At 46.7% G+C, this 27,613-nt stretch overlaps 2 protein-coding genes across 2 annotated transcripts in view; one reads left to right on the top strand and one right to left on the bottom strand.

Annotated features, from left to right (window-relative positions):
- The window catches only part of LOC115481413 (alanyl-tRNA editing protein Aarsd1-like), a 194,239-nt gene that overhangs the window by 114,528 nt on the left and 52,098 nt on the right, over positions 1–27,613 (bottom strand). The window lies entirely within an intron of this gene.
- On the top strand, positions 1,849–27,613 carry LOC115481840 (60S ribosomal protein L27). The gene is made up of 5 exons (XM_030221260.1): positions 1,849–1,956; positions 5,305–5,387; positions 9,088–9,257; positions 11,320–11,430; positions 27,510–27,613. The coding sequence occupies exons 2-5, from the start codon at positions 5,307–5,309 to the stop codon at positions 27,556–27,558; spliced, it is 411 nt and encodes a 136-aa protein (XP_030077120.1). The 5' UTR covers positions 1,849–1,956; positions 5,305–5,306; the 3' UTR covers positions 27,559–27,613.

Genomic DNA, 27,613 nt, shown 5'->3' with positions numbered 1-27,613 from the left:
TTATCTTATCTTCCTCTCTTCAACAGTCCCTTATCCCTAGGTGTCCTATCTGTCTGTCCTACCCTTATCCCTTATTTGTCCTGTCTGTCCTGATTTAGATTGTAAGCTCTCTTGAGCAGGGACTGTCTCTTCTTAATGTTCAATTGTGAAGCGCTGCGTACAACTGGTAGCGCTATAGAAATGATTTGTAGTAGTAGTAGCAACTAATAGGTTTGCTTGGTTGGGAGGTGGGGATAGTGCTGGGCAGACTTATACGGTCTGTGCCAGAGCCGGTGGTGGGAGGCGGGGCTGGTGGTTGGGAGGCGGGGATAGTGCTGGGCAGACTTATACGGTCTGTGCCAGAGCCGGTGGTGGGAGGCGGGGCTGGTGGTTGGGAGACGGGGATAATGCTGGGCAGACTTATACGGTCTGTGCCAGAGCCGGTGGTGGGAGGCGGGGATAGTGCTGGGCAGACTTATACAGTCTGTGCCCTGAAAAAGCCAGGTACAAATCAAGGTAAGGTATACACAAAAAATGGCACATGTGAGTTTATCTTGTTGGGCAGGCTGGGTGGACCGTGCAGGTCTTTTTCTGCCATTATCTATTACTAGTAAAAAAGCCCCGTTTCTGATGCAAATGAAACGGGGGCTAGCAAGCTTGTGGGAGTGTGTGTGTCCCTGCCCACTCCCCCTCTGAGTTCAGTCCTTCAGTGTTAAGTTTCCTGCTGTTCTGTGTTTGTGTTACAGAGAGAGTGAGGGCATCTCTCTCCACCCCTCCCCCTCTGATTTTCCTTCACTCATGGGGAAACCAGATATCTCTGGCGCTTCACACTTCCGGCTGGAGACTTCAGTGGTGCCTTTTATATATATAGATTTTATATATATAGAAGATTATATATAGAAGATAGATGTTACTATGCTTGTTTTTGAGTGAATGGCAATGACGGCTGCAAGGGGGAGTGGAAATAGAGATTAACCAAATTGGCTTCCTTGCTTACAGTGGACTAGATACTTCCACTCCTGTCTATTAAACTTCCTTGCAGCAGCTCACAGGTTTGCTTGCTGTGATTTGAGTGTATGGCAATGACGGCCGAGCAGGGGAGTTGAAACAGAGATTAACCAAATAGGCTTCCCTGCATGCAGTGGACTAGATAGGCTCAGTTCCACTGTTGTCTATTAAACCTCCTTGCAGCAGCTCATAGATTTTTTGCTTTGTTTTGAGTGAACGGCAATGACGGTTGAGAGGGCACGCCCCCTCTCAACCGTCATTGCCGTTCACTCAAAATAGAGATTAACCAAATTGGTTTCCTTGCGTACAGTGGACTAGATAAGCTCACTTCCACTCCAGTCTATTGCACCTCTTTGTTTAACCTTGTAAAAGATTTGTGCAGCGCTGCTGATCGCTGCATTCTGCAAGCAGTTTCTGTCATTAAACCTTATTTTAAGCTTGAGAACGCCCCCGATGCGCTAAGTTACGCCCCCTGTGACGTAACGTACACCATCGCACGGAGGAACTTTTAAGGAAATAGGAGGATCCCGAGTATCCCGCTTTTTTTTTTTTACCTTTTGCCTGTGACACGTCTCACCCCTCCCCCTCCGTCAGCGAAAATTAACACAAGCCGCACCTCGGCTTACCTCCCGCGCATAGCTGTCCCTCTGACACGCAAAAGCCATGCTGGAGCCGGGTTGCACCACTTCCGCACCTGTTATCCTTGGAGACGTCACGCATCCAGGCCAACGACGTCTCTGCGGTGCTGTGCCCGGAACCTCCTTCTGTGACACACTTCCTGCTGCCGTTGCGGCAGAGCGCGTGGCTGTGAGCCTTGAGTGAGTGTCGCTGCACGTGGAACGTTAGGGTGTGAAGAGTTACCCCGGAAGCGGTAGTGATGTACTCACGAGCGCTGTGAAAGGTTACGTGATCTATAGGGGCTTCCTTTTTTTTTTTTTGAAGTCTTGGGCAGGCATCGCGCGTTTGTGGGTGAGTAGTGGGGAGGATATTTTTTAATCGGGTGCCATCCTGTACAGGAAAGGGTTGTAATGTAACCGATAATTAGCGGGGGCCCTTGGTCGCTCGGAGTAATATCCAGGGCTCAGAGGCTTTAGGAGACAGGGTTATGTAGGCCATTCTGACTTGCTTTACTACTACCACTACTTAACATTTCTAGAGCGCTACTAGGGTTACGCAGCGCTGTACAAAATAACACTACTACTTTTGTTCTTACATTTATATAATGTGCAGCACATTAAGGAGCAGTTCAAGAAGTCTCTGGCCCAGAGCACTTTGTATTTAAGTGGGTCCCCTGGATATTTTGGGATGTGCAATGAGAATTCAACCCTGCTGGTAAAATCAGCCTAGTATAAGAGGTTCGTGGGTATTGCATCGCCTTCAAGATTCTGTTTACCAAGAATTGTTCTTAGTAAATAATTACCAAACAAAAGTAACATAGTAGATGACGGCAGAAAAAGACCTGCATGGTCCATCCAGTCTGCCCAAGACAAACTCATATGTGTATACCTTACCTTGAATTTGTACCTGTCCTTTTCAGGGCACAGACCATATAAGTCTGCCCAGCAGTATTTCCCGCCTCCCATCAACGGCTCTGGTACAGACCGTATAAGTCTGCCCTCCCCTATCCTCGCCTCCCAACCACCACCCCCTCTTCCCCCCCAACTGCTCCGCCACCCAATTTCAGCTAAGCTTCTGAGGATCCATTCCTTCTGCACAGGATTCCTCTATGCATATCCCACGCATGTTTGAACTCCATTGGTGTTCTAACACTTATGAACACGACCAAAAATTGAACCCCTGGTGTCCAGACCATCTGTAACGAGCAAAATTCTGTGGAAGTTAATACCGTATAAGATAAGACTAAAGCAATGCAATACCTGTCGCATAATAATAATATAAGTACCTAATGTAAGAGGCCTTAAGCCATTGTCTAGGGCCCAGTGGTCCCCAAATCTGGTCCTGAAGGCACCACAGCCAGGTTTGGGAACCACTGGGCCCTAGACAATGGCTTAAGGCCTCTTACATTGCATTCGTGAGAGAGATTTGCATGCAGATCTCTCTCATGGATATTCAATGTGGGTATCCTGAAAACCTGACTGGCTGGGGTGCCGCCAGGGCCAGGCTTGGGAATCACTAGGCTTTCTGTGGTGGTGGTGGTGCTGCTGCTTCTATAATTGGAGTAAACCAGAGGTTTGTTGCCTGGCGCTTCAGCTGTAAGTTTTACAGTAAGGCAGAGAGTTGACTCTTTTTTTTCACAAACAGGTATGCTCCTTCATTTTAGACCCGAGTTATTTCTGTTCAGGTGCTATTTTATGTTTCTTTTTTTTTTTTTTTTTTTTCAGCAACAGAACTTTTATTTTCTTATTTTTTTTTATTTTTTTTTTTTTATATTGTTTATTTATACATTTTTCAATATCAACCAAATTCAATGTTCATAACTTACATAACCATTTTGTACTTGTAATAACTTGGCATATTAAACATAAACATTGAGAAAAAAGGATATCTAACAGCATCATCTATTATCACTCAGTAAAGCCTTGACCTTATTTCCCCCGTTCCCTCCCCTTTTCCCCCCTGCCCTACGTCTGTGTGTGTAACGTAACTGTTGCTATGTTCTTGGAGGCCCATGTAGTGTACAGATCCCATATCTTGTGATATTGAACAATTTGCCCATTACGTATTGCTGTAAGCTTAGACATCAATTGAATGGATCTTAGTTTATTTATAACCACTGACAGATCAGGTAAGTGTGGTTTTTTCCACCATGCTGCCAGGACCATCTTTCCTGATACAAACACCTGTGTGGCAAACCTGTGGATGTGATTTTTGAGTCCTGGTGGCTTGAAATGTAGTAGGCATGTGTACAGTGTCATTGGGTATTGTATCCCCGTCACCTTGTTAATAAAATCCCCTATCTTTTCCCAATATCTTTGTGCCTGATCGCACGCCCACCATATATGATACATATCTCCTATCTCTCCGCACTGCCGCCAGCACAAGGCAGAGCCCGATCGATACATAGCTGTCAAGCGGCTGGGAGTGTAGTACCAACTATATAAAACCTTGTGTCCACTCTCAATTAATGAACTGGATATCGATACTCTCAGAAGAGATTTAAAGGCCTGTGCCCATTGTATAGATTCGAAGGATACTCCCGTTGCCGATTCCCATTTTTGTGTGTAATGTTCCACCGGCTGGGACCAGGAAAGCAAGGCCTTATATATCCTTGAAATACAACCTCGTTCCCCTCCTCCCATCATCCCCTTTTCCAACACTGTTTCGGCTAGGCTCAGCTCCTCCCCTGCGTCACGGCAGATAGTCTCGCACCTGGTAGTATTGAAACACTTGGAGAGGTGAGAGCCCATGATCCTGACGCAACACCTGAAAGGAAGGAACCTGCCCCTCCTCAGACATTTGCCCCAGTGTACAGCTATTTTATGTTTCTAATTAAGGATTTAACTTTATCGGGTGTATACTGTTATCACTTTTACTTATGGGATCCAAGTCATGTTTTTACCATAGATATAAATTGAGAACTTTGACCGAATCATAATAAATCCTGGGTACATACTACATTGCAAAAAGATAGCAGATGAAGACCAGCATGGTCTATCTAGTTAGCCCAGAAAAGTGGCCAGGTTTGTACCTGTGACAATGTTCAGGTATCCTCCCTTTGGGCTTGTACCTGACTGGTGCAGTCTGCCCCTGTGTATGCTTTTTATTTATTTAAAGTTTACTGTATGAAAATGCTGTGTATTTTTATTCCATTATCATGCTATATAGGGAATTTTTGTGTTTATCTCACACCTTTTTGAATTCTTTGACTGTTTTCAACCCCCTTACATCCTGTGGAAGAGCATTCCAGGCATCTAGCACCCTCTTCATGATAAAGTAGATGATGTTTCGTTTCCTCCTTGGAACTTCATTTCATGTCCTGTAGCCTCTCCATGTTTGGAAGAGATTATCTCTGTATAAGTACATAAGTAATGCCACACTGGGAAAAGACCAAGGGTCCATTGAGCCCAGCATCCTGTCCACGACAGTGGCCAATCCAGGCCAAGGGCACCTGGCAAGCTTCCCAAACGTACAAATATTCTATACATGTTATTCCTGGAATTGTGGATTTTTCCCTTGCCTGGCCTCTCCAGGATATATATGTGAGACAATAGGAAGATGTTTGGAAAAACTCATGAATATTTTGTTTAAATTGTTTGAAGTTTGAATCTACAGTGTGAGCTCATTATGGTCCTAAATTTTAAGAAGATGATGTGAAGAAAGAGAACTGAATTAAAACGTCTAATCTTTTGTTTACAGACATGGGTAAATTTATGAAACCAGGGAAGGTTGTCTTAGTCCTGGCTGGACGCTATTCTGGGCGCAAGGCTGTCATAGTAAAGGTACTGCTATACTTTTATTATTAACCAGTGCATTGATTATGTGACCATTTATACTGTTGTTATCTAAGCTGCATTGACTCCCAGTTAAAACTTGGGTCACTTTCAAACTCTGTGTTCTTATCTACTAGATATTGTTTGGTGTGTCCCATGACTATATGCAACCTCTTGTTGACCTTACACCCCGTAATGCTGTTCTAGGGGCTAGGAATTATTTACAGTTACACTTTCCGAGCAGTAAGAAAATTGCATATAAATCAGTTTTTGAAGTGGGATTTGCTTATCAAGGCACTAAATGTTGGAACTCTTATCTAAATTTGTCCGTGGTCAATGTGATTACGTGACATTTCGAAAAATGCTAAAGACCTTCCTCTAGCAAATTTCTGAAAGTGTTCTCTGATCTTCCTAGTTAGGCTGATGATCACTCTTACCTCTCTGTTTTATTGTCTGATCCAGGCATTGTAGTGTTTTTTATTGTATGATGTGGTTGCATTCACGTTTTGTGTACTTTGGCCTTGATTAACTGTATTGTTAGCCACATTGAACAGATTGTTGGGATAATAAATAAGTACCTTTTAAAATCTCTTTATTAAATCTTTTCAACATAAAGAACAAATATATACAAAGTAGTAAAAAAGCCCCGTTTCTGATGCAAATGAAACGGGGGCTAGCAAGGTTTTCTTCTGTGTGCATGTGGGAGTGTGTGTGTCCCTGCCCTCTCTCCCTTCCCCTGTGCTGTCTGTCCTCTCTGTCCCCTCCCGCCTCGGAGTCGAGTCCTTCAGTGTTAAGTTTCCTGCTGTGCTGTGCTTATGTTACAGAGATAGTGAGGGCTTCTGCCCTCTCTCCCCTCCCCCCTCTGAGTCCTTCACTGTTACAGAGAGAGCGATTTGATTTCGTGCTTTGCTGTGTTTTCCTTCACTGTTTGTGTTACAGAGAGAGCGAGGGCGGGGCAGACACTCATGGGGAAACCGGATATCTCTCCCCCTTCACACTTCCGGCTGGAGGCTTCATTTAGAACGTTGGTGGTGCCTTTTATATATAGAGATTATCAACTTTTGTTGAGCAACATAAAGAGGTGTATTTTCATAGACTTACAAAGTTACATAGAAACATGACGTTAGAATAAGGGCTTATCCAGTCTGCCAATCCTCAGCAACCACTATCTCCCTCTTTTCCCTAAGAGATCCCACGTGCCTATCCCATGCTTTCTTAAATTCAGGCACCATCCTGGTCTCCACCACCTCTACTGGGAGGCTATTCCACATGTCCACCACCCTTTCTTTGGAAAAGTATTTCCTTAGATTACTCCTGAGCCTATAACCTCTTAACTTCATCCTATGCCCTCTCATTCCAGAGTTTTTCTTCATTTGAAAAAGGTTTACCTCTGCACATTAATGCCACGGAGGTATTTAAAAGTCTCTATCTTATCCCCTTTCTCTTGCCTTTCTTCCAGAGTATACATTTTGAGGTCAGTAAGTCTGTCCCCATACTTTTCATGGCAGAGACCACTGACCAATTTTGTAGTTGCCCTCTAGACCAACTCCATCCTGTTTTATATATTTTTGTAAACGGAGTTGATTTGTTCTTTGTATTGAATAGACTTTGTAAGTCTGAGTGCTTTGAAAATGAGCCCCATAGTATGCAATAGTGATCACTGTTAGATTGCTTACAATGTCAATGAGAAGGACAGAAGTGATAAAGCACAAGTTCATAAGTATGCCATATTGGGAAAAGACCAAGGGTCCATCGAGCCCAGCATCCTGTCCATGACAGCGGCCAATCCAGGCCAAGGGCACCTGGCAAGTTTCCCAAACGTACACACATTCTATACATGTTATTCCTGGAATTGTGGATTTTTCCCAAGTCCATTTAGTAGTGGTTTATGGACTTGTCCTTTAGGAAACCGTCCAACCCCTTTTTAAACTCTGCTAAGCTAACCGCCTTCACCACTTTCTCCGGCAACGAATTCCAGAGTTTAATTATACGTTGGGTGAAGAAGAATTTTCTCCGATTTGTTTTAAATTTACTACACTGTAGTTTCATCGCATGCCCCCTAGTCCTAGTATTTTTGGAAAGCGTGAACAGACGCTTCACATCCACCTGTTCCACTCCACTCATTATTTTATATACCTCTATCATGTCTCCCCTCAGCTGTCTCTTCTCCAAGCTGTATAGCCCTAGCCTCCTTAGTCTTTCTTCATAGGGAAGTCGTCCCATCCCCGCTATCATTTTAGTCGCCCTTCGCTGCACCTTTTCCAATTCTACTATATCTTTCTTGAGATGCGGCGACCAGAATTGAACACAATACTCAAGGTGTGGTCGCACCATGGAGTGATACAACGGCATTATAACATCCTCACACCTGTTTTCCACACCTTTCCTAATAATACCCAACATTCTATTCGCTTTCCTAGTCGCAGCAGCACACTGAGCAGAAGGTTTCAACGTATTATCGACGACGACACCCAGATCCCTTTCTTGGTCCGTAACTCCTCCCCATAAAAAAAGTTTAGAGGTTAGCATGAATCTCTTAAAGCTCACTTAGAGAAATAAAAATTTCTAGGAATCTAATACAAGGTGCTCACAGATCTTGAAATTAATTTATTTTCCCTTTTGATTTAGATGTTATATTTTCCAATGTATGCATCTCTGATACTTTAACAACTTTATATCTTTGGGAATTGTGATTTCTTTCCAGTGTTTAGCAAGACTACAGTGAGCAGCTAATAAAAGAAGGCAAATGAGTTCATTCTTTGAAAATGGTCCATCATACTTTTTTCCCCAAAACAAAAATATCATGTTGAGGGGAAGTAAGTTCCCCAGAAATATCATGAATAGAGCTTTACATTTTGGCCTAATAATCTTGAATTTTAGGGCAGTTCCCTTTCATGTTACAACCCCTCATCAAGATTCTGTACTTTAGCTAGATTTAAAGAGACGGGAACAACTGTGAGATTATACTTCTAAAGTTTCTAAGGAGTCCTCTTACTAAGCTGTGGTAAGCGCCAACACACATTTACCACCGCTTAAAATGACTGGAGGCGCTACCTAATGGTTAGTATAGCAGGCTTTGGGTGACCTGGGTTCAATTCCCAATGCAGCTCCTTGGGACCTTGGGCAAGTCACTTAACCCTCCATTGCCCCGGGTACCAAACTTAGATTGTGAAGCTTCTAGGGACAGAGAAAGTACTTGCGTATAAAGTGTACAGCGTTGCGTATGTCTAGTAGCACTATAGAAATGATTAGTAGTAGTAATTCTGCAGTAATTTTGTGATCTGCAAGTACAAATGTGCGCTAAAAATATTTAAAAAGTTTTCACAGTGAGGATGTGTCTTGAGAACATAGAGTGGGTGTTTCTACGCTAATCAGCGCAGCCACATTACCATGCGCTAACTGATTAGCATGTGAGCCCTTTCTGCCTACACAATAGGCTGTGTGCTAATGGTAACAGTGGTGCATGGCCATTTTACTGCTGCGGTAAATGTGGTCTTAGTGTGTGGGGAAAAACCCACATAAGGGCGCACTAAGGCTACTTTTATACAGCAGCTTAATAAAAGGACCTGTAAGTTTCTTTTTGTTGTTGCCCTATAATTTCTTCCCATTCTGATTGCTGGGATAAAGGATATTTTACCTATATATCCATAAGTTCTTTTCTTTCAGCTCTTGAAGTGCATTAATCTCTCCCCGTGTTTGTTTGTTTTAGAACGTAGATGACGGCACCTCAGACAGACCCTACAGCCATGCTCTGGTGGCTGGCATTGACCGGTACCCACGCAAAGTGACTTCAACAATGGGAAAGAAAAAGATTGCTAAGAGGTCCAAGATCAAGGCATTCGTGAAAGTTTTTAACTACAATCATTTGATGCCAACCAGGTAAGACAGTTGTTGGAGTCAGAGGCTACCGATGGGTAACTGAAGGTGTGTTAGTCATTCCTAGCATGAGTGGACGTTCAGCATGCTCCACAGATTTTAATCGTGAGCTTCATTAGTAGGTCACTAATTTTTTATTCCAGTGTGCATCCAGCCATGGTTCAAAGCTCCACAGAGGATGAGTTTAACAGTATAGGTGCTTTGGACTTGTCAGCAATAGCACTGTTTACTATTACTCAGATCCACACTTGTAGGGCAAGGAGCACTTTAAAACTTCACAGATGTTATGTTCACTGTAAAGTGTCCATACTTCAGTAAGAAGACTTGATCTAAAGATGGGCTGGGCCCTGTGTACTTTGGCTGTGACATTTTAAGAGATGTACTTTGATTTTTCTCTCTGCCACTATCATGTTGAAAGAAAGCATTTTAAATAGCAAGTTAGTAATTGTAAAAGTCTTCAGGTATGAATTTCTCTTGAAGTATAACAGTATGTGTTGTCATGAAACAGGATGAGAGAGGCTCCTTCCAATAGCTGCTCTAGTTATTGTTTATTTAAAATGTAATATACCACCCTTTGAAATAGCATATAGTTCTGGTTGAAAAGCTGGGGAGGTTATTACTGCAGGTTTCCTTTGACATATGCCCAGCTTACATAAGTACATAAGTAGTGCCATACTGGGAAAGACCAAAGGTCCATCTAGCCCAGCATCCTGTCACCGACAGTGGCCAATCCAGGTCAAGGGCACCTGGCACGCTCCCCAAACGTAAAAACATTCCAGACAAGTTATACCTAAAAATGCGGAATTTTTCCAAGTCCATTTAATAGCGGTCTATGGACTTGTCCTTTAGGAATCTATCTAACCCCTTTTTAAACTCCGTCAAGCTAACCGCCCGTACCACGTTCTCCGGCAACGAATTCCAGAGTCTAATTACACGTTGGGTGAAGAAAAATTTTCTCCGATTCGTTTTAAATTTACCACACTGTAGCTTCAACTCATGCCCTCTAGTCCTAGTATTTTTGGATAGCGTGAACAGTCGCTTCACATCTTCAGATGCTAAACACTCACACGGATATACGTGTGTTTAGGAACTTTTATGTACATTATCTAAGAATTACAAATTCTGCTACCTGTAGACATCCCTCCTCTCTTACTCTGTTTCATTTGAAGGACTTCAGTGAACATTGCCAAGAAGTTGTTAGATTTCTTCAGTTCTGCAGAAGCTTTGCAGAGTTTTTGTCTTTGATTTTGTTTTATATTTAATTTTATAATATTACTTCCTGCTCAATTCCATTAATATTCACAATGGCTGCTGTGTTTCATGCATCAAGCTGAATAGCATAAGAGCATACGCAAATTAGAGCTTCAGAATTCAAGTACTTTTAAGCTGATAAATATGGTACTGGTAGAATTGTGTGGATTATTCTAGACAGTGGTGTACAGTAAGATATGATTTATAACATTTTCCTGGAATTATGTGACAGAAGGGAAAAGGCTATAGTAAATCATGTCCTTAGTTTGCTATCTGGCTTTTGATAAATATGAGAGAGGAAACAGTTATGGAAACAGACCAGTGCGTCATTGTCAAGTTGTTAACTTATTGCTACTGGTAAGATCAGGCATGTAGGGCCGAATCTAAAGGGGGTTCGGGGCAAATAAAGGACTGAAGTGAGAAGCCAGGTCAAGGAATGGAATACCTGCCACTGTACCTCTACCGCACAGGCTGCTACAGCTGCTGGCCTTCTAGGGCTTGTATGTACTCCTTCCACTGCAATGGCAATAGAGAAAGGGTGAAGTGACAGCGCAGGTGTAAACACAAATGCTAAGGTAGAGCTGCAGTAGCAGGGGTGGCATGAACTCCACCCCACTCCCACCAAGTGCAGGCTTAGGTGAGCGCCCTGATTTGAACTTTTGGTAGATGGTGAATGTTTTGGGAAACATAGAACTGGGGCAGAATTAGCAAGTTCGCTCATCACTATAAAATAACACAGTGGGTGTGAACCAAAGGTATTGAGATGTGGCACTTTATACTAGTTCAGCAATATTTTGGTTTCTTTCCTTATTAGATACTCCGTTGATATTCCTCTGGACAAAGCCATTGTCAACAAGGATGTATTTAGAGACCCCGCTCTGAAACGCAAAGCTAGGCGTGAAGCCAAAGTGAAATTTGAGGAAAGGTGAGCACTGACTGTGTTTGTACTCTGCTTAAGGAGGGGGGCTTATAGTGCTTCCTGGTTTCTCTTTCACATACCCATCTATGTATAGGCCTGACTGCAAAAGCGGGCCCCACTACTTTTCAGAGATGCTTCTATTGCTGCTACTCACCAGCACTTAAACACTCCAGTTTGAACTGAGACTTGACTCTGTTTCTTTGCTCTTATCTTTTTCAGCAGTATCTATTTCCCTGTCCCCAAAGAGTTTACAATATAAACCTGTATCTGAGGCAATGAAGGGTTAAGTAACTTTCACAGTGCTGTAAAGGCTAGGCTGCTCTTCTATTTTAGAAGCATTGCTTTAGGGTAATGGTGACCTCAATCAACCTATGAATATATACATTGTTTCCCATCTTGGAGAAATTGCAGTTTGGTGTCCTGTATTGCTGGTAGTCGGGACATGAGGTGTGGAAGATGGATGCTGTTAACGTGCTTACAAGTGTTGTACATAAGTATTGCCATACTGGGACAGACCAAAGGGCCATCAAGCCCAGCATCCTGTTTCCAACAGTGGCCAATCCAGGTCACGTATACCTGGCAAGATCCCCAAAAAAGTACAAAACATTTTATGCTGCTTATCCCACCTTTTCCCCAAGTCCAATTTAATAGTGGTCTGTGGACTTTTTCCTTTAGGAAGCCATCCAACCCCTTTTTAAACTGCTAAGCTAACTGCCATTACCACATTTTCTAGCAACCCGAGTTCCAGAGTTGAACAACACATTGAGTGAAGAAAATTTTTCTCCGATTCGTTTTAAATTTACTACTCTAGCTTCATCGCATGTCCCCTAGTCCTAGTATTTTTGGAAAACGTAAACAGACGCTTCATGTCTACCCGTTCAACTCCACTCATTATTTTATAGACCTCTATCATATCTCCCCTCAGCCGTCTTTTCTCCAAGCTGAAGAGCCCCAGCCACTTTAGCCTTTCCTCATAGGGAAGTCGTCCCGTCCCCTTTATCATTTTCATCACCCTGCACCTTTTCTAATTCCACTATATCTTTTTTGAGATGCAGCAACTAGAAGTGAACACAATATTCAAGGTGCAGTCGCATCATGGAGCGATACAAAGGCATTATTACATCCTCATTTTTGTTTTCCATTCCTTTTCTAATAATACCTAACATTCTATTTGCTTTCTTAGCCGCCGCAGAACACTGAGCAGAAGGTTTCAACGTATCATCAATGACGACACCTAGATCCCTTTCTTGATCGTTGACTCCTAACGTGGAACCTTGCATAACTTAGCTATAATTCGGGTTCCTCTTTCCCACATCCATCACTTTGCAGTTGCTCATTAAACGTCATCTGCCATTTAGACGCCCAGTCTCCCAGCCTCGTAAAGTCTTCTTGTAATTTTTCACAATTCTCCCGCAATTTAATGACTTTGAATAACTTTGTGTCGTCAGCAAATTTGATTACCTCACTAGTTACCCCCATCTCTAGGTCATTTATAAATATGTTAAAAAGCAGCAGCCCCAGCACAGACCCCTGGGGAACCCCACTAACTACCCTTCTCCATTGAGAATACAGACCATTTAACCCTACTTTCTCTGTTTTCTATCTTTTAACCAGTTTTTAATCCACAATAGGACACTACCTCCTGTCCCATGACTCTCCAATTTCCTCTGGAGTCTTTCATGAAGTACTTTGTCAAACGCCTTCTGAAAATCCAGATACACAATATCAACCAGCTCATCTTTATCCACATGTTTGTTCACCCCTTCAAAGAAATGTAATAGATTGGTGAGGCAAGATTTCCCTACTACTACTACTTATCATTTCTGCAGCGCTTCACACTTGAACATGGAGAGACAGTCCTTGCTCAATAGAGCTTACAATCTAATTATGACAGACAGGACAAGTAAGGGATAAGGGTTAGGACAGACAGGACATATCAGGGATAGGGGACAGTTGAAGGTTTAGGAGTTAAAAGCAGCGTCGAAGAGGTGGGTTTTTAGCCTAGATTTGAAGATGGCCAGAGATGAGGCTTGGCGTACCGGCTCAGGAAGTTTATTCCAGGCATACGGTGCAGCAAGATAGAAGGAACAGAGTCTGGAGTGGAGGAGAAGGGTGCAGATAAGAGAGATTTGCCCAGTGAGCGGAGTTCCCGGGGAGGAGTGTAGGGAGAGATGAGAGTGGAGCTGCAGAGTGAATGCATTTGTAAGTCAGTAAGAGGAGTTTGAACTGAATGTGGAAACGGATAGGGAGCCAACGAAGTGACTTGAGGAGAGGGCTAATATGAGCATAATGACACTGGTGGAATATTAGTTGTGCGCAGAATTTTGAACAGATTGAAGAGGAGAGAGATGGCTCAGTGGGAGACCTGTGAGAAGCAAGTTGCAGTAGTCTAAGCGAGAGGTGATAAGAGTGTGGATGAGGGTCCTGGTTGCATACTCAGAAAGGAAAGGGCGGATTTTGGTGATGTTATAGAGGAAGAAACAACAGGTTTTAGCAGTCTGTTGAATATGTGAAGCGAAGGAGAGGGAGGAAGGGAGGAGTCGAAGAAGAAACAGGTTTTAGCAGTCTGTTGAATATGTGAAGCGAAGGAGAGGGAGGAAGGGAGGAGTCGAAGATGACCCCCAAGGTTACGTGCTGATGAGACGGGAAGGATGAGCGTATTATCCACAGAAATAGAGAAAGGGGGGAGAGGAGAGGTCAGTTTAGGTGGAAAGATAAGAAGCTCAGTCTTGGTCATGTTTAGCTTCAGATGGCGGTGAAACATCCAGGCAGCAATGTCAGACAGGCATGCTGAAACTTTGGCCTGGATGCCTGCTGAGATTTCTGGTGTAGAGAGGTAGATCTGGGAGTCGTCGGCGTAAAGATGATACTGAAAACCATGGGATGAGATCAGAGTACCAAGCGAAGAAGTATAGATGGAGAAGAGTAGAGGTCCCAGGACAGATCCCTGAGGTACACCAACTGACAGCGGGATAGAAGAGGAGGAGGATCCACCAGAGTATACGCTAAAAGTACGTTTGGAGAGATAAGAAAACCAAGAAAGAACAGAACCTTGAAAACCAAGCGAGGATAGCGTATCGAGTAAGTTGTGATCGAATGTGTCAAAAGCAGCAGATAGATCAAGAAGGATGAGGATAGAATAAAGCCCTTTGGATCTGGCCTGGAGCAGGTCGTTGGAGACTTTAGTAAGCACCGTTTCGGTTGAATGACGGGGGTGAAAGCCAGATTGAAGTGGATCAAGAATTGCTTTAGATGACAGGAAGTCGAAGCAACGATGGTGAACAGCACGTTCAAGCATCTTGGATAGGAAAGGGAGGAGGGAGATGGGGCGACAGTTGGAGGGACAGGTAGGGTCCAATGAGGGTTTCTTTATGAGTGGTGTTACGGCATGTTTGAAGGCATTGGGAACAGTTGCAGTGGAAAGTGAAAGATTGAGGATATGACAGATGAAAGGGATGACAGTGGGTGAGATAGTGTTGAGTAGATGAGTGGGAATAGGGTCAGAGAAGCAGGTGGTTAGTTTTGAGGAGGAGAGAAGTGTAGTTTCGTCTTCAGTGATTTCAGGAAAGGAAGAAAAGGAGACGGGGGTTGGGGGGTTGAGAGAATGGACTAAGGGAGGGAGAGGTGGGGGTGAACTGGTTGAGAATTCAAGTTTAATCTTGTGGACCTTATCGTGGAAGTAGTCAGCTAGAGTCTTGGGAGAAAGTGAGGGGGGAGTTGGAGGAGAAGGCACTTTGAGGAGAGAGTTGAGAGTGGCGAAGAGGCGTCTAGGGTTTGAGCCAAGAGAGTTTGTCAACTGGATGTAATAGTCCTGTTTGGCGAGGAAAAGAGCAGACTGGAAGGAGGTCAGCAAGAATTTGAAATGTATGAAGTCAGCATGGGCACGAGATTTTAGCCAGAGGCGTTCGGCAGAGCGGGCGCAGGAACGTAAGTAGCGGATTGTAGAGGTTAGCCAAGGCTGGGGTTTGCTACGTTTTACAGGACGAGGCATGGGAGGGACGAGAGTGTCCAACTCAGAGGAGAGAATAGTGTTATAGGCCGAGACAACCTCATTGACGAACTTGGATACCATAGCGGTAGAGAAGAGATTTGAGACGTTGATGGGTCGATAGCCTGAAGATTCCTAAATGTGTTGCTTAGGATTGGACGTGCCTGGGGAGGAGGGTGTTTAAGTGTGAAAGTTATCAGATGATGGTCGGAGAGGGGAAGAGGTGAGGTGCAGAAATGGGAGAGTGAGCAGTTTGAGGAGAGGATAAGATCGAGACAGTGGCCATTCTGGTGAGTTGGGGCAGCGGAGCACAGTTGGAGATTGAAGGAAGATGTTAAAGCAAGAAGCTGAGAAGTATGAGAGTCAGAGGGATCATTAGCATGAATGTTAAAATCCCCTAGAATGAGAGAAGGAGATGAGGGTGCAAGGAAGAAGGAAAGCCAGGCATCAAAGTCGGTGAGAAAGGAAGAGAGGGATTTATCAGGGGGGTGATAAATGACTGCTACTCGGAGAGGCAGAGGAGCGAATAAGCGGATGGAATGGACTTCGAAGGAAGAAAAGCAGTGTGATTGAGGTGGGAGGAGAGGTTGAAATCTACAAGAGGGCGAAAGTAGTAGCCCGATACCGCCTCCACGGCCCACCGGGCGAGAAGTATGGGAGAAAAGATAGCCTCCATGGCACAGAGCCGCAACTGAAGCAGAGTCTTCAGGGTGAAGCCAGGTTTCAGTTAGGGCAAGTAGATGGAGGGTGCGAGAGATAGAGATCGTAGATATAGGGGAGTTTGTTGCAGATAGAGCGAGCATTCCACAAAGCACAGGAGAAGGGCAGGGAAGAAGGGGGGAGGAGAGGAACAGAGAGTAAACTGGAGCTATCATGGTGTGGCCTGCGTAGATATGGTGAGAGCTGATGTGGGGGTTTGGGATTGATATCCCCAGCGGAGAGCAGAAGGAGCAAGAGAGTACGGAGAAGAGTAGGAGAGGTGTGACGACGGCGACGAAGGCGAGATGTACTCAGGTAGAAAGTAGAGGGGTGAATGGACGGAAGGAAATGATGAAGGTTGAGAGCTGTGAAGAGGGAAGAGGAAAAAAAAAGGGATGGTGAGATAACGAATACAGAGAGTGGACAATGTGTTCTGGCGGCGTACAGTGGTTTTGAGTGGGGAAACAGATTAGGCAGGGACAGTACCAAGAAGAGGAAGTGTACTGGAGCCATGAGTAGTAACTGGGATAAGTATAAGTAGTAGTATAGGTGTGATAGTGTATTTAGGAAGGCCACCCAGTCACGATTTAAGAAGTGTCAACCCTGGGGTAGGTGGGCCTAAACTCAAAACCTGTGGACTGTGTTTCCTGTATCTGTAGAATCTATCCAAAGCTGTACCCAAAAAACCAAATAAAGCACCAGAAATACCCAAGAACCAAATAGTGCCCAAAAACAATTACTGCCAAGGCAGACTTATCTGAGATGTTTCAGCAATGTGGGCAGGATGCAAAAACATTTCCCTTCACTAAATCCATGTTGGCTTTGTCTCATTAATCCATACTTTTGAATATGCTCTGTAATTTTGTTCTTTATAGTAGTCTCTACCATTTTGCCCGGCACCGACGTAAGACTCGCAGGTCTATAATTTTCCCAGATCTCCTCTGGAACCTTTTTTAAAACTCGGCGTTACATATAGTAACATAGTAGATGACGGCAGAAAAAGACCTGCACGGTCCATCCAGTCTGCCCAACAAGATAAACTCATTTGTGCTACTTTTTGTGTATACTCTACCTTGATTTGTACCTGTCCTCTTCAGACATTGGCCACCCTCCAATCTTCCGGTACCACGGTCAATTTTAAGGATAAATTACATATTAATAACAATAGTTCCACAAGTTCATTTTTCAGTTCTGTCAGTACTCTGGGATGAATATCATCCGGTCCAGGAGATTTGCTACTCTTCAGTTTGTCAAATTGCCCCATTACATCCTCTAGATCTATAGAGATTTCATTCAGTTTCTCCGACTTGTCAGCTTTGAATACCATTTCTGGCACCGGTATCTCCCAATTCCTCAGTAAAGACCGAAGCAAAGAATTCATTTAATCTCTTCACTATAGCTTTGTCTTCCCTGATCGCCCCTTTTACCCCTCGGTCATCCAGCGGTCCAACCGATTCTTTTGCTGGCTTCCTGCTTTTAATATGCCTAAAAAAAACTTTTTACTATGTGTGTTTGCCCCCAACGCAATCTTTTTTTCATAGTCCCTCTTCTCCGAGGACAAGCAGGCTGCTTGTTCTCACTGATGGGTGACGTCCACGGCAGCCCCTCCAATCGGAATCTTCACTAGCAAAGTCCTTTGCTAGCCCTCGCGCGCCCGCGCGCACCGCGCATGCGCGGCCGTCTTCCCGCCCGAAACCGGCTCGAGCCGGCCAGTCTTCTTTTGTCCGCACTCGGTACGGTCGTATTTTTCGCCGTGTCGAGCCCCGGAGAGTCTACCTCGCGCGTCCATATTATTGAACGTGTTTTTTTCTTCGGAAAAGCTTTTCTTGTACTCGGGAAGTGCTCCGGAACCCCTCCACCGGGTTTCGTTTCAATCCTCCCCGTATTTCCAGCTTTTGGCCCCAATAAGTTTTCTTTCGTCGTCGGGGTAGGCCTCTTTTCGGCCTCGGTCGAGATTTTCTCCCTCTAAAGTTTTTGGTGCTCTTTTTCCGTCATTTCGGACTTTGATTTCGCCGGCGTGATTTTTCCGCCCATGACATCGAAGCCTTCCAGCGGCTTCAAGAAGTGCACCCAGTGCGCCCGGGTTATCTCGCTCACTGATCGACACTCGTCGTGTCTTCAGTGTCTGGGGGCCGAGCACCGCCCTCAGAACTGTAGTCTGTGTTCCCTGCTTCAAAGGCGGACTCAGGTAGCGAGACTAGCCCAGTGGAACGTTTTGTTCTCGGGCTCTTCGTCGGCATCGGCACCGGGATCTTCGAGTGCATCGACGTCGTCAGCGTCCAGACCATCTTCCTCGGCCGCCCTTGCATCGAGTGCATCGAGGCATCGGGCCTCTGCATCGGCGCCGAGACATCGGATAGCTGCATCGACGTCGGTGGTACCGGGACCTCGTCTGCTGATGTCGTCGGACGGTGGTGCATCGTCAGGAGTGCAGGTGAGGGCTGTCCATTCCCCTGCTGGTGGCGGTGAGCCTTCGGGTGGGTCTCCTCCCACCCTGAGGGCTCCTGCGGTACAGCCCCCCCGAGACCGACCTTCTTCGGCCTCGGCCCCGAGGAAGCGACGGATGGATTCTACGTCCTCCTCGTCGGTGCCGGGGAGCTCCGGTGACATGCTTCGGAAGAAGTCGAAGAAGCATCGACACCGGTCTCCTCCCCGCGTCGGCACCGAGAGCTCTGGGTCGCCGAGGGATTCGGCACCCAGCAGGCATCGGCACCGAGAGGACCGCTCACCCTCTGTCCAAGAGGTGTCGATGCGCTCCACTCTGGACAGCCCGGAACAGCCTCCTCGCCCGGAACAGGTCCTGACGTCGACGCCTGCATCGACCTCACAGCCTTTCTCTGCAGCCGCTCTAAACGAGAGCCTCCGGGCCGTTCTCCCAGAGATTCTGGGAGAGCTGTTGCGCCCTACCCCTCCGGTACCGGCGGTGCTTGCGCCTCCGGTACCGTCGAGCGTGGCGCCGGCTGGCCCATCGCCCAGGTTGAGGTCCCCGACGTCGGTACCGCGTGCGGTGCCGGCAGCGGCCACCTCCCAGGAAGGCTCCCCGACTACGTCGGCGGAGGGAGCTTCGCCGATGCGGGCGAGGGAGTCTACCTCTCGACGCCCCCATCGTGGACGTGGCTCCACTGAGTCGAGCAGGGCGAGGTTGCAGACACAGGTTCGTGAACTTGTGTCTGACACCGAGGGTGAGGCCTCGTGGGAGGAAGAGGAAGATCCTAGATATTTCTCTGACGAGGAGTCTGAGGGTCTTCCTTCTGATCCCACTCCCTCTCCTGAAAGACAGCTTTCTCCTCCCGAGAGTCTGTCTTTCGCTTCCTTTGTCCGGGAGATGTCTACGGCCATCCCCTTCCCGGTGGTTGTGGAGGACGAGCCCAGGGCTGAAATGTTTGAGCTCCTGGACTATCCTTCTCCACCTAAGGAAGCGTCCACCGTTCCCTTGCACCATGTCCTAAAAAAGACATTGCTTGCGAACTGGACGAAACCCTTAACTAATCCCCACATTCCCAAGAAGATCGAGTCCCAGTACCGGATCCATGGGGACCCAGAGCTGATGCGCACTCAGTTGCCTCACGACTCTGGAGTTGTGGATTTGGCCCTAAAGAAGGCTAAGAGTTCTAGGGAACATGCTTCGGCGCCCCCGGGCAAGGACGCTAGAACCTTAGACTCCTTTGGGAGGAAGGCCTACCATTCCTCTATGCTCGTGTCCAAGATCCAGTCTTACCAGCTCTACACGAGCATACACATGCGGAACAATGTGCGGCAGTTGGCGGGCTTGGTTGATGCTCTTCCCCCTGAGCAAGCCAAACCTTTTCAGGAGGTGGTCAGGCAGCTGAAGGCGTGCAGAAAATTCCTGGCCAGAGGAGTTTGACACTTTTGATGTTGCGTCCAGGGCCGCTGCTCAAGGTGTGGTGATGCGCAGGCTCTCATGGCTGCGTGCCGCCGACCTGGAGAATAGAATCCAGCAGCGGATTGCGGACTCGCCTTGCCGTGCGGACAACATTTTTGGCGAAAAAGTCGAACAGGTGGTAGAGTCTCTCCACCAGCGGGACACCGCATTCGACAAATTCGCCCGCCGGCAGCCTTCAGCTTCTACCTCTACAGGTAGACGATTTTTCGGGGGAAGGAAGACTGTTCCCTACTCTTCTGGCAAGCGTAGGTACAATCCTCCTTCCCGACAGCCTGCGGCCCAGGCTAAGCCCCAGCGCGCTCGCTCTCGTCAGCAGCGTGCGACCCAGCAAGGCCCCGCGGCTCCCCAGCAAAAGCAAGGGGCAAGCTTTTGACTGGCTCCAGCAGAGCATAGCCGACATCCAAGTGTCCGTGCCGGGCGACCTGCCAGTCGGAGGGAGGTTGAAAGCTTTTCACCAAAGGTGGCCTCTCATAACCTCCGATCAGTGGGTTCTGCAAATAGTCCGGCAGGGATACACCCTCAATTTGGCTTCAAAACCTCCAAATTGTCCACCGGGAGCTCAGTCTTACAGCTTCCAGCACAAGAGGGTACTTGCAGAGGAACTCTCCGCCCTTCTCAGCGCCAATGCGGTCGAGCCCGTGCCATCCGGGCAAGAAGGGCTGGGATTCTATTCCAGGTACTTCCTTGTGGAAAAGAAAACAGGGGGGATGCGTCCCATCCTAGACCTAAGGGCCCTGAACAAATATCTCGTAAAAGAAAAGTTCAGGATGCTTTCCCTGGGCACCCTTCTCCCCATGATTCAGCAAAACGATTGGCTATGCTCTCTGGACTTGAAGGATGCCTACACACATATCCCGATACTGCCAGCTCACAGACAGTATCTGCGATTTCAGTTGGGCACACGCCACTTCCAGTACTGTGTGCTACCCTTTGGGCTCGCTTCTGCGCCCAGGGTGTTCACAAAGTGTCTAGCTGTGGTAGCAGCGGCACTTCGCAGGCTGGGAGTACACGTGTTCCCATATCTCGACGATTGGCTGGTGAAGAACACGTCCAAGGCAGGAGCCCTGCAGTCCATGCGGATGACTATTCGCCTTCTGGAGCTACTGGGGTTTGTGATAAATTACCCAAAGTCCCATCTTCTTCCAGTGCAGAACCTCGAATTCATAGGAGCCCTGCTGGATTCTCGGACGGCTCGCGCCTATCTCCCAGAGACGAGAGCCAACAACTTGTTGTCCCTCGTCTCCCGGGTGCGGGCGTCCCAGCAGATCACAGCTCGGCAGATGTTGAGATTGCTGGGCCATATGGCCTCCACAGTTCATGTGACTCCCATGGCCCGCCTTCACATGAGATCTGCTCAATGGACCCTAGCCTCCCAGTTGTATCAGGCCGCGGGGGGTCTAGAGGACGTGATCCACCTGTCCACGAGTTTTCTCGAATCCCTGTATTGGTGGACGATTTGGACCAATTTGACTCTGGGACGTCCCTTCCAAATTCCTCAGCCACAAAAAGTGCTGACCACGGATGCGTCTCTCCTGGGATGGGGAGCTCATGTCGATGGGCTTCACACCCAAGGAAGCTGGTCCCTCCAAGAACGCGATCTACAGATCAATCTTCTGGAGTTACGAGCGATCTGGAACGCTCTGAAGGCTTTCAGAGATCGGCTGTCCCACCAAATTATTCAAATTCAGACAGACAACCAGGTTGCCATGTACTATGTAAACAAGCAGGGGGGCACCGGATCTCGCCCCCTGTGTCAGGAAGCCGTCAGCATGTGGACCTGGGCTCGCCGGAACGGCATGGTGCTCCAAGCCACATATCTGGCAGGCGTAAACAACAGTCTGGCCGACAGGTTGAGCAGGATTATGCAACCTCACGAGTGGTCGCTCAACTCCCGAGTGGTACGCCAGATCTTCCAAGCGTGGGGCACCCCCTTGGTGGATCTCTTCGCATCTCGAGCAAACCACAAAGTCCCTCAGTTCTGTTCCAGGCTTCAGGCCACCAGCAGACTGGCATCGGATGCCTTCCTCCTCGATTGGGGGGAGGGCCTGCTGTATGCTTATCCTCCCATTCCTCTGGTGGGGAAGACTTTGTTGAAACTCAAGCAAGACCGAGGCACCATGATCCTGATTGCTCCTTTTTGGCCGCGTCAGATCTGGTTCCCTCTTCTTCTGGAGTTATCCTCCGAAGAACCGTGGAGATTGGAGTGTTTTCCGACCCTCATCACGCAGGACGAAGGGGCTCTTCTGCATCCCAACCTCCGGTCCCTGGCTCTCACGGCCTGGATGTTGAGGGCGTAGACTTTGCCTCTTTGGGTCTGCCAGAGGGTGTCTCCCGTATCTTGCTTGCTTCCAGGAAAGACTCCACTAAGAGAAGTTACTTCTTTCATTGGAGGAGGTTTGCCGTCTGGTGTGACAGCAAGGCCCTAGATCCTCGCTCTTGTCCTACACAGACCCTGCTTGAATACCTTCTGCACTTGTCTGAGTCTGGTCTTAAGACCAACTCCGTAAGGGTTCATCTTAGTGCAATCAGTGCATACCATTACCAAGTGGAAGGTAAGCCGATCTCCGGACAGCCTTTAGTTGTTCGCTTCATTAGAGGTTTGCTTTTGTCAAAGCCCCCTGTCAAGCCTCCTACAGTGTCATGGGATCTCAATGTCGTTCTCACCCAGCTGATGAAACCTCCTTTTGAGCCACTGAATTCCTGCCATCTGAAGTACTTGACCTGGAAGGTCATTTTCTTGGTGGCAGTTACTTCAGCTCGTAGAGTCAGTGAGCTTCAGGCCCTGGTAGCCCAGGCCCCTTACACCAAATTTCATCATAACAGAGTAGTCCTCCGCACTCACCCTAAGTTCCTGCCAAAGGTCGTGTCGGAGTTCCATCTGAACCAGTCAATTGTCTTGCCAACATTCTTTCCCCGTCCTCATTCCTGCCCTGCTGAACGTCAGCTGCACACATTGGACTGCAAGAGAGCATTGGCCTTCTATCTGGAGCGGACACAGCCCCACAGACAGTCCACCCAATTGTTTGTTTCTTTTGATCCCAATAGGAGGGGAGTGGCTGTAGGGAAACGCACCATATCCAATTGGCTAGCAGATTGCATTTCCTTCACTTACGCCCAGGCGGGGCTGGCTCTTGAGGGTCATGTCACGGCTCATAATGTTAGAGCCATGGCTGCGTCGGTAGCCCACTTGAAGTCAGCCTCCATTGAAGAAATTTGCAAAGCTGCGACGTGGGCTTCTGTCCACACATTCACATCCCATTACTGCCTGCAGCAGGATACCCGACGCGACAGTCGGTTCGGGCAGTCAGTTCTTCAGAACCTGTTTGGGCTTTAGGATCCAACTCCACCCCCCGAGGGCCCTGTTTGTTCTGTTCCAGGCTACACTCTCAGTTAGTTGGTAAATTTTTTTAGGTCAATTTCTGTTATGTCCTCGCCGTTGCGAGGCCCAATTGACCATGGTTGTTGTTTTGAGTGAGCCTGGGGGCTAGGGATACCCCATCAGTGAGAACAAGCAGCCTGCTTGTCCTCGGAGAAAGCGAATGCTACATACCTGTAGAAGGTATTCTCCAAGGACAGCAGGCTGATTGTTCTCACAAACCCGCCCGCCTCCCCTTTGGAGTTGTGTCTTCCCTTAAGAGTTTGTCTTGCTACATACTGGACTGGCCGGCTCGAGCCGGTTTCGGGCGGGAAGACGGCCGCGCATGCGCGGTGCGCGCGAGGGCTAGCAAAGGACTTTGCTAGTGAAGATTCCGATTGGAGGGGCTGCCGTGGACGTCACCCATCAGTGAGAACAATCAGCCTGCTGTCCTCGGAGAATACCTTCTACAGGTATGTAGCATTCGCTTTTCCCTTCTTTATCAGTGTTTTGCATTTGACTTGACATTCCTTATGCTGTTTCTTATTATTTTCAGTCGATTCCTTACATTTTCTGAAGGATTTTCTTTTAGCTCTAATAGCTTACTTCACCTCACTTTTTTTTTTTATTTCAACAATTTTTTATTGATGAACATCCAGTGCACAAAATGTGCAGAAAATTGCATTTACAACAACAATTACACCACCCTGGCTCAATAAATTGCAAACAAAATGATGCTATAAGGCATCAGTTTTTCCAAGTTTTCCTCCCACCCCTCCTACTTGTATTACAACACTTTTATTGATATTAGCAAAGAAAGCCAGACTACTTACACCAGTCGCTACACTTTAGAGCTGAACCAGCCATAAATGCACTTCATCTTATGTTTAAACATTTGAACAATCCCACCTCACCAAAGTACACCCCACATCCAAGACCCCACAGCCTAATTAGACATAACCATACCCCCCTTCCTCCCCCCCACTTCCACCCTCTGGTATACTGTGGAGGAGTGGCCTAGTGGTTAGGGTGGTGGACTTTGGTCCTGGGGAACTGAGTTCGATTCCCACCTCAGGCACAGGCAGCTCCTTGTGACTCTGGGCAAGTCACTTAACCCTCCATTGCCCCATGTAAGCCGCATTGAGCCTGCCATGTGGGAAAGCGCGGGGTACAAATGTAACAAAAATAAAAAATAAATTAACGCCTCCCCATCCTCCTCCTCAGGTATCCATATTTACACCCCCCCACCCCCCCCCCCCCCCCGCCATCCTCTTACCCAATTAAGCTTTAACAGTAGTGAAACAAGTTCAACCAAACAATGCCAACCATAAATCACCCACATATTGCCCTCCCCTCCCACCCAAACATCATGAGATTCCGGGCCCCAGCCTCCCGAATTCTGGAGGCACAGACACAAGACCCCCTTACTAGTGTCCACATGGCTCCAATTCGTTACTCAAAATGTCCAACAAACCCCTCTGCAATAAAACAGATATTCCCCTTCCATCTCAGCTCCTCTTCCATCTGTGTCACAAAGGTCTGCACCTCCATTACTGAGTCAAAAGTGTGGTCTGATCCCTTGTGTGTAATCTTTAATATCACTGGGTATTTTAAAGCAAAACGAATTGTTCCACGAAAAGAGCTTGGTGCACAGCGGTGAAAAAGCCAGCCTCCTACCCACCACGCCGGCCGAGTAGTCCTGAAAGCACAGGATCCGCTGATTATCATATGAAAGATGTTTATCCAGTCGGAAGGACCTCAGTATGAACTGTTTGTGTGCAAAATTGAGAATCTTCATAATATCACTCTGCGCTTATCCACCTTAGCCCTGTGGGGCCCCAACCTATGGGCTCTCTCCACTCTCAGCGGCCCTATTTCAGCTGGGAATTTGACTGCTTCTGCCAGCCAACGCTCCAGTCTGTTGTCAAATCCTTGTCTCTCACTCGCTCAGGGAACCCCACCAGATGCAAATTGTTCCACCTGGAACGATTTTCCAGGTCCTCAACTTTTTGTTCCAGAGACTCCACTCTCGCACGCATAGATTTTTGCGAGCCTTCCACCTCTAACATAGTAACATAGTAGATGACGGCAGAAAAAGACCTGCACGGTCCATCCAGTCTGCCCAACAAGATAAACTCAAATGTGCTACTTTTTGTGTATACCTTACCTTGATTTGTACCTGTCCTTTTCAGGGCACAGACCGTATAAGTCTGCCCAGCACTATCCCCGCCACCGGCTGTGCCACCCAATCTCGGCTAAGCTCCTTAGGATCTATTCCTTTGATCCTCCAGCTCAGTCGTCCGGGTTTGAAAGGCAACACACTCCCTAGTCAAGTCTTCCATCCGCATGTACAGCTGCTCCAATCTGGTGCCAATCGGCGTCAAATGCCTCTGCAACATCTCCTCCAACACCGCCGACATTTCCGTTCTTATCTCGGCCACCCACGCCGACGAGACCGATGCGCTTGCAGAACTCGGGGAAGCCGCAATTTTTGATTCGGGCAGTTTGCTGCGAAGCTTCTCCTTCTGAGTTGATTTTGTCGCCATCGACGCTGCGATTGCTGTGTAAACTGTACCCACTACGTGCCTCCTCCATTCCAAACTTACTGGTCACTTTTGTGGGGACAGATAATCAGTGCGAATTTCGAGGAATCGGGATAAGGGTTGGAGCGGCGCTCACATGCGACCACCTTCCCGCATAGCGTCACGTGACTCCTCTTCACCTCACTTTTTAACCATGCCGGCAGTCGTTTGGTCTTCCGTCCTCCATTTTTAATACGCGGAATATATTTGACCTGGACTTCCAGAATGGTGTTTTTGAACAGCATCCACACCTGAGGTAAATATTTGACCCTCAAAGCCGCTTCTCTGTTTTATTTCACCGTTCTTCTCATTTTATCATAGTCTCCTTTTTTAAAGTTAAACGTTAACATATTGGATTTCCTGTGTATACTTACTTCAAAGCTAATATCAAATTTGATCATATTATGAACACTGTTGTCAAGCGACCCCAGCACCATTACCTCCCGCACCAGATCATGCGCTCCACTAAGGACCAGGTCTAGGATTTTTCCTTCTCTCATCGGCTTCTGTACCAACTGCTCTATAAAGCAGTCCTTGATTTCGTCAAGGAATTTTACCTCCCTAGCATGCCCCAATGTTGCATTTATCCAGTCAATATCGGGGTAATTGAGATCACCCATTATTATTGTGTTGCCCAGTTTGTTTGCTTCCCTAATTTCCTTTAACATTTCTGCATATGTCTGTTCATCCTGGCCAGGCGTACGGTAGTACACTCCTGTCACTATCCTTTTCCCCTTTACACATGGAATTTCAATCCATAGGGATTCCAAGATGTGTTTTGTTTCCTGCAGAATTTTCAGTCTATTTGATTCAAGGCTGTCCTTAACATACAATGCTACTCCTCCACCAATTCGATCTACCCTATCTCTACGATATAATTTGTACCCCATTATGATAGTGTGCCAGTGGTTATCCTCTTTTCCACCAGGTCTCTGAGATGCCTATTATATCTAATTTTTCATTTAGTGCAATATATTCTAACTCTCCCATCTCATTTCTTAGGCTTCTGGCATTCACATATAGACATTTCAAACTGTTTGTTGTTCCTATTTGCATCATGCTCAGTACTTGACAGTATTAATTTGCAATCTTTTGTCTGATTTTTACTTCTACTGTCTCTTTTGCAACCTCACTATCGGGATACCCTTATCTTCCCTGTTTTGGTGATATCTTTGAAAGATACCTTATCCCGAACCATGCGCTTTTGAGCGACTGTCGGCCTTCCCCCAGTTTCTAGTTTAAAAGCTGCTCGAAACTGGGGGAAGGCCGACAGTTGCTCAGAAGCGCATGGTTACAGTTCTTCAGTGTAACATTTGATGAAAATAGCCCAGGGGTACCTATCCCTTGTGAATGAAAGCAAAATAAATTTTCGGTATAATGATGTTCAGGCTTTGCGATTCCAACAAGTGCTTACCCTGCTCTTCTCAAAACTAAATCAGAGCAGTCCACAATAACAGCGTTAAAACACACCCAAAAGGTGAAATAAAATATAACTCTCTCAGGGAATGGCTTGTGTTGGCCAGATTAATTTATATGTCTTTAATGTTTGTTTTCCAGATACAAGACTGGCAAGAATAAGTGGTTCTTCCAGAAACTGCGATTCTAAATCTGCAACAGAACCATTGTCCATAATAAAAGGTTATTAAAACCTCAGTCTTCTA

Source organism: Microcaecilia unicolor, chromosome 12 (genome assembly GCF_901765095.1).
Source record: "Microcaecilia unicolor chromosome 12, aMicUni1.1, whole genome shotgun sequence".
Classification (NCBI taxonomy): Eukaryota; Metazoa; Chordata; class Amphibia; order Gymnophiona; family Siphonopidae; genus Microcaecilia; species Microcaecilia unicolor.
The sequence above is the reverse complement of the archived record's forward strand: the minus strand, read 5'-3'. Positions and strand labels throughout refer to the sequence as shown.